Below are 7,223 nucleotides of genomic sequence, written 5' to 3' on the forward strand. Positions count from 1 at the left end.
TGCAAATTGACTGTTCATTTTATGGTTATCAGAATTTACTGAGATAGTCTGTAATCTTTGCTTAAATACATTCGATTGTCCCCAACCAGTGTTCTGTTCACTACAGTATTACAATAAATGAATGAAAAATGTTTATTCATTTTAATCTTGAATCGAATAGATCAGAGGGGGTTTTGTGGAGAATTTAGTATTTTCATAGTTGAAATCATGAGTCAAATGAAGCTAGGCCACCATGGAAAACCTGAAAGCACTGGACGGCCGTTTCGTTCTATTGTGGGACTCCTCAGCAGTGCGCTGAATAGTTGTATAGCTGTATAAATCTATTAAATCGATTGCTTGCGTGCCCTGTTTCATAATATATGAAGTAATAAGACCGCCAATTAGAGAGGAGTGATTTATCGATCAGAGCAATGAGACACAAAAAGTCGTATGAGCAGTCTAGAGTACTTGTCGGTCCTGCTTTCTGCCTAACCCAGCCAGTTAAGTTCAGAATACCAATAATAGCCTCTGCAATATGAATGATTATTCTCAAACATACTGAGTTTATATACCAAACAAAATGACCACATCGTACCAATAAAATGGAAAATAACAGAAGGGGTTTTGTGGAGATTTCAGTATTTTCGTTGTTGAAATCATGAGTCAATTGAAGCTAGATCACCATGGAAAACCTGGAGGCACTGAACGGCCCTCTCATTCTATTTGTGGGACTCCTCAGTAGCGCGCATTCACGAACTCGCCTCGCAAGATTCGAACCCAGGACCTATCTGACCTACCAGATCTGTTGGGAGATATAAACTCACTGAAGACATTGATGAATGGTTGCTTAATTTCGTGGATTGGTTGCAGTTAGACATTAACACCGTTGGATGCCGGCTCAGTGGTCTATATGTTGAATCTGGCGAGTGCAGGATTGTGGATGCGCACTGCCTCTGAGGAGTCCCATAATAGGACGAGTTGGCCGTCCAGTGCTTCCAGGTTTTCCATGGTGGTCTAGCTTCAATTGACTCCTGATTTCAACTATGAAACAAAAATTGTTTAGTACCCTGAATTTCTTTTATCATAAATTTTTTATTAATTTAAACATATAAATTTAAATGCAAAACCTACTAAGCATATGTTCAGCACATAACATTTCAGCATAAATCTCTTCAATTATTTTAAATAATGAAGGAATTTTTGAATAATCATTATCCATATTGTTGATTGCTAATAATTGATATTTTTTAGAATCAGTTAAATAATGACATATTTTAGGAATTGGATAAACTATTCGTTCAATTCTATTGTCTGCACGTACGATCTATGTATATATATGAAATTATCAGGGAAAAAACAAAACAATACAAAATGATAGTTGAAATAAAATAAGATTACTATATGGATATTATGAAACATGTAAATAATGTTTAATAAAAGGTTTCAGAAGCTCGGAAAATCGAGTTGATGACTTTACTCTTACTTACGCCTGTTGCCCCCCGTCGAGGAGCATAAGCCGCTCACCAGCATTCTCCATCCAACTCTGTCCAGAGCAAACCTTTCCAGTTCTTTCCAGTTAACATTCATCCTTTTCATATCTGCTTCTATTTCCCGGCGTAATGTGTTCTTTAGCCTCCTTTTTTCCACTTCCCTTCAGGATTCCAACTTAGGGCTTGCCTTGTAATGCACATTGGTGATTTCCTTAATGTATGTCCTATCCACTTCCAACGTCTTTTCCGAATTTCCTCTTCAGATGGAAGCTGGTTTGTCCTCTCCCATAAAGCGATGTTGCTGATGGTATCCAATCAGTGAATGTTGAGTATTTTTCATAGACAACTGTTTATAAATACTTGTACTTTCTTGAAGATGGTTGTAGTGGTTACCACGTTTCAGCTCCGTACAGTAGGATTGTTTTGACGTTCGTATTGAAAATTCTCACTTTAAAGTTAGTTGACAGTTGTTATGTTTAGTGATGACTTTACTCGATTGTATCAAATTCGGATGACGACGTAACTCAGTTGCAAAGTAGAGATTTATGGAATTTTCTCTCAGTTACATTTTATATGTGAGGGTTACCCAATCGAGAGATGAATGGTTCAAATTTGAGAACTAGTAGCAGCAAGTCAAGAATTCGAAAGTTCAAGCTACCACTCCATGAAATATGAGTTATGAACGACATGAACTACTGATACCTACCACCTTGAGAATCTTATTCATAAAGTTTGCATTTCCCCAGATGGGTTAACTACCAATCTAATGTCGATTCTTCATTTCTTATCCATATTTTTCAATATTAACATGTTTTTAAATGAGGAGGAATGTAACTCTGGTGAATATCTCAGAATAAGCCTCATTTGATAAATGAAATTAGGTACGATTCGTGCCAGTTAACTATTGTTTAGTCTAAATCCATAATCAGCAAAGATGAATAATGGCTAGCAATGGAATCCAGGATGCGCATTTCGTTCTAATCGGGACTCGTCAGCTGGATGTACCTGCATTTCAGAGTTGATGTTCACTCTGGAATGCGAGCCCGGTACCATTCGCTTCAAATACCATCGCACTGTTCTCTCAGATACTGAGTCTCGATAGCCACTTGGTTGTGGAATGGTGTGAAGTTTAAATTCACTTGGTATTGTTTTACTTGAATCTTCCGATTGACGTTTAGGACTGCAACTGATCAGTCCCTTACTGGCATATATACATACCGTGCGTATTGCCTCAGTATTGCTTAAAATGCTTGTGAATTAAGACAATATGGAGGCATTGTTATATCCCCTGGTGAATTATGAATGGTAACTATAAGGACTATTTATCGACCAATGTATTATGCCTATTTCCTATTGTACAATTATTACGTAACTAAACTATTCATATTCGTGTTTCTCTTATCATTAGCTTTATTTTGATCTTTGATTTATTATCATACAAATCTTGAGTTATAATCAGTTTATTGATTACTTTGGTTTGTATAAAAACTCAGTATGTTTGTAAATAATGATTCATATTGCCGAGGCTGTTATTTGTGTTCTGCACTTAACAGGCTGGCCTAGGCAGATAGGAAGGACCGGTTAGTAATCAAGACTGCTCGTACGTATTTTATGCATCATCATTGCTCCGATCAATAAATTCACTCCTCTCTAATTGCATGTTCATATATATTACGAGTCTATACGTTATAACAGGAATTACGCACAGTATGCACATGTGACAATAAGGGGCTGATCAACTGCAGTCCTAAACATCAATGGGAAGATTCAAGTAAACAATACCAAGTTAATTTAAATCCATAATAGTTTAATTATTTTCTTAAATAATCAATGATGAGTGAGGAAATTTGTCTAAAACATTGTTACATTCAGAGATTTTTTTAATTAGATAAGTGCATGTGCTAGATGGACTTTAATTCATGTTGCAGTATAATAATCAATCTCCAATTTGGGTTTCCTACCACCTCAGTTAAAGAAATGTTAGTTATTTTACATATTTCAAACCAGAAGTCAGTAACTATAACTTATTATGTGTTTTAATGGTTTCGCCACTTTCAACCTTCTGAGTCTTATTTAATATTTTACACTGTCGACTAGCCACTCATAGTACACAACTTAACTTTTATAACTCTCATGAACAGTGGTTTGAGAACAATGGTAAATGAAAGCACGAGTTCTTTTGATTTCTAACTTCTTTCATGTGCACACTAGAACAATAAATCGGAGACAATAAATCGGAAGATTCTTCAATTCTATAATTATCAGGATGGGGGTTTGTGGAGATTGTAGTAATTTTAACAGTTGAATCCATTAGTCAATCTAAGCTAGACCTGGGTTCGAGTCCCACGTCCAGGATCGTAAATGCGTGATTCTGAAGAGTTCCATACTGGGACGAAATGGGCGTCCAATGCTTCCAAGTTTTTAAGAGTGATCTAGCTAAGATCAACTCATGAATTCAACTGTTAAAATTTTATAGTTGTTATATTTTTGCAAGTGCCAACTATTGTGTGTCATGCATGGTTGCGTAGATTTTAACGGTTCAAATTAGCAAGAACCAGTAAAAACAAAGAACAGTTGGTCAATAAAAGCAAATAAAAGAATTTAGTCATTGTCACATACCTCTATCTGTGCTGTATTCATTGTATAATGTTGAAGGCTTAAAATATTATCACTTTTACTCTTAATTAAACGTTTTATAATAGTGTTATTCAAATCCAACTTTCCCGTACCATTAAACGGAATACTATTATGATCTGTACACTTCATTTCATAAAAACAATTTTGCCCTTCTGTAGTATTGTAAGAATTTGGCTCAGACCATTTTACTCTTAATAATTGATCATTATTATTATGATTCTCAGATATCTTCATATGTTTAAAAATTGATGGGAAACATCTATACAGCTAGTATGATGAATAGGAATAAATAACAATGAATTATAAAGATTAAGATGTGTACATTAATTATACAAGTGCCATTAGCAGAAAATCACAGTAATTCTTTAAAGTTTAATACTAGTCAAATGCTATTAATGATGGGATATAATTCAATGTAAAACTATACTATGGTTAATGGCTTCTAGTGTTAGACTATATAGTCTACATTCCGTTTTTCAGCGTATTAAAGCTGAAACCCATTGATTTTCAAAATGAAATCCAACCGTTATCTGAACTGTTGATGGACTTTCTTCATCATACTTTTCTTTCGAAGTTTAGGTAACCTTCACAGTTCTTTTTTTGTTCTTATTACCTGTTTGTACTACGTCTTGAGAATGATCCAGTGGATCCCGATTTAAGAGATCTAAAGTACCATACTTCCTATGGGTTTGATACCGTGTACGATCATGGGTATGTATAGGTGATAAGTAAAAGGCTAGTAAAAAAACATCTGTTTCCTACGCTGGACGTCTTGAGTTGCTTTCTAAGTGAGACCAGTTTTCAATGAGAACTATGTTTACATTGTTAATGATTTTTAAAACACCTGCATAGAAAACGGAACTAGGCTTGACTATGGTGAATTCTCATACTTTACTTCTTTCTACAAAACATGAACGTCGAAAATTGTCTCGTGGAAATGCTTTTCATATACAATAGGAGAAAATCAATTGACGTTTTGCAACAATCCTGTTATAATGTAATTTTAACATTTTCTTGATAACCAGTTCATATTCATTCAGCTATTCACTTCATTACGTTTAACATACTGTGGAAGAACAAAATTTTTAATAAGAGAAGTATTTCCAAAAAAAAACTTCAGAATTACAAACACTTACATATTGTGTCAATATAAATAACAAATGTCCACATTTATGAAATGATTCACGTGGATGGTTCGCTGTGAAATCTGAATCCTCTGACAAAATATGATAATACCGAATTGAACTTATCTATAATAAATATTAAAAGAGGTGTATTACAAGCTTTAAATGACTAACTGAATATTGAAAGGAAATCAACTGACAGTAGTGAAGCTAATCCAACAAAAAAATACAAGATGAAGAAGTTATAGCAACAACATAGATCATCGTTTTTCAATCATACGTCAATATCTTGGAAACATCCATTTTTTGTAGTACTGTTTATTGTAAATCTTCAATACAACGACCTACATACTAAACTCTTCATGCTGGCATCCTTGACTGATTACCTACTCCATTCTTTCGTATGTCCTTATCTCTTATAAAGTTATTCTGTAACCTGAGCGTGATACAAACTCATACTTTTTATATTTTTATCTCCTCTTATTACATCCATAACAACATCGAAGATGGTATTAATTCAATTCAGTCTCGTGAATTTTATTTAAACGTGAAGTAGAAAATAATTACTAGTATGTCAAGGTACTCAATGTCCTCTGACTCGATAACATCACCAACAGCCTACTGTGGGAGAGAACAAACCAACTTCCAGCTGAAGAGGAAATTAGGAAAAAACGCTGGAAGTAGATAAGATATACATTGCGGAAATTATCAAACTGAGTCACAGGGCAAGCGCTAACTTGGAATCCTGAAAGGAAACAAAAAATAGGAAAGCCGAAGAACACACTGCGTCGGGAGTTGGAAGCAGATATGAGAAGGATGAATATTAACTGGAAAGAACTGGAGAGGATTGTCCAGGACAGAGCTGAGTGGAGAATGCTGGTGGTCGGCCTATGCTGTTCCGTGAGGGATAACAGGGGTAAGTAATTAAGCAATGTCCAAAAAAGTACCATAGGTTTGGTACTCACTTTATTGAATGTCATACAACCAAAGTCGGGAACTTTCCTTCTAACCATTGCGTACAAAATGGATTAGGAGTTTACACAGAGAATTTTGATTTAAGTAAATTATCTTAAAATTCATCTCTAAGAGGCAAACTCATTCACAAAGCAAAATATCAAAGACATTACCAGCTCTCAAGGTATCTCTATTCCCATATACACATTATGATTAAAATTTACTGAACGACGATCTACCAGATAAACTAGCAAAAGCTGTAATAATTTTTCTTCAGGCAATCTTTGTTTCACATTCTTTAACCGATCAATAACGAACACTCAGTGAAAGAACAAGTTATATAGATTTATGATCTCAATGGATGTTCATCAATCTAGTTGCTCTTTTGAAAAGAACTAGGTCAGGTATCCTACCAGAAAAGTTACCTAACTGTCTATCTCTCTTTTTTACAATCTTTGAAACTGTACAAACTTTATATAGAAATAATATATATTTGTAAAATCTCGACGACAAGGACTGAGGGCAGGCGGCGGTTTGGCCGCCTACTCTTGTACCAGAAAACACAGCCCGCCAAGGTAAGCAGCGGTTCAATATACGTACACATGTCCCAACTACCTAAGTTGAAGATCTACTACCCCTTCAATCGATTTGTCACTTTTACCTAGTACTCTATTCCTAATCTAGGGATTGGCTACACGGTGGTCCCGAAATACACGAGCAATGCTTCGAAGACACTTACGATCGAATACCATTGACTTATAAATATTATCTAGTGTATTTGATGTGTCTGTTTGTATGTTGAATACGTTGGTATACATCAGACCTGTCTTCAACTTTAGTTTTTAACACATTGGGTCGATTATAAGTCAGACTAATGGGAAGTGTGTGTAACTGGTCAAGAAATAATTCCAACTTCCTAGGGAAGGGGCAAATAATATTAGTGGCTTTATTTCCTAAGGGATATGCATATCGATTCCGTTAGTCAGAGAACTTCCTTCCTCACTCTGTCTTTTCACTCAAATAGTCGACTGGGTTCGTA

General features: G+C 35.1%; 1 protein-coding gene across 1 annotated transcript in view; it reads right to left on the minus strand.

Moving 5' to 3' along the window:
- Positions 1 to 7,223, minus strand: part of Smp_151850 (putative inositol 1,4,5-trisphosphate receptor) — a gene marked incomplete at both ends in the record, with an annotated part of 16,967 nt that overhangs the window by 1,190 nt on the left and 8,554 nt on the right. The window contains 3 exons of the mRNA XM_018797418.1: positions 1,111 to 1,303; positions 4,089 to 4,373; positions 5,243 to 5,356. Of these exons, the coding sequence (XP_018652462.1) occupies positions 1,111 to 1,303; positions 4,089 to 4,373; positions 5,243 to 5,356 (592 nt within the window). The remainder of the gene's footprint in view (positions 1 to 1,110; positions 1,304 to 4,088; positions 4,374 to 5,242; positions 5,357 to 7,223) is intronic.

The sequence above is a fragment of the Schistosoma mansoni genome, chromosome 4 (genome assembly GCF_000237925.1).
Source record: "Schistosoma mansoni strain Puerto Rico chromosome 4, complete genome".
NCBI lineage: Eukaryota > Metazoa > Platyhelminthes > Trematoda > Strigeidida > Schistosomatidae > Schistosoma > Schistosoma mansoni.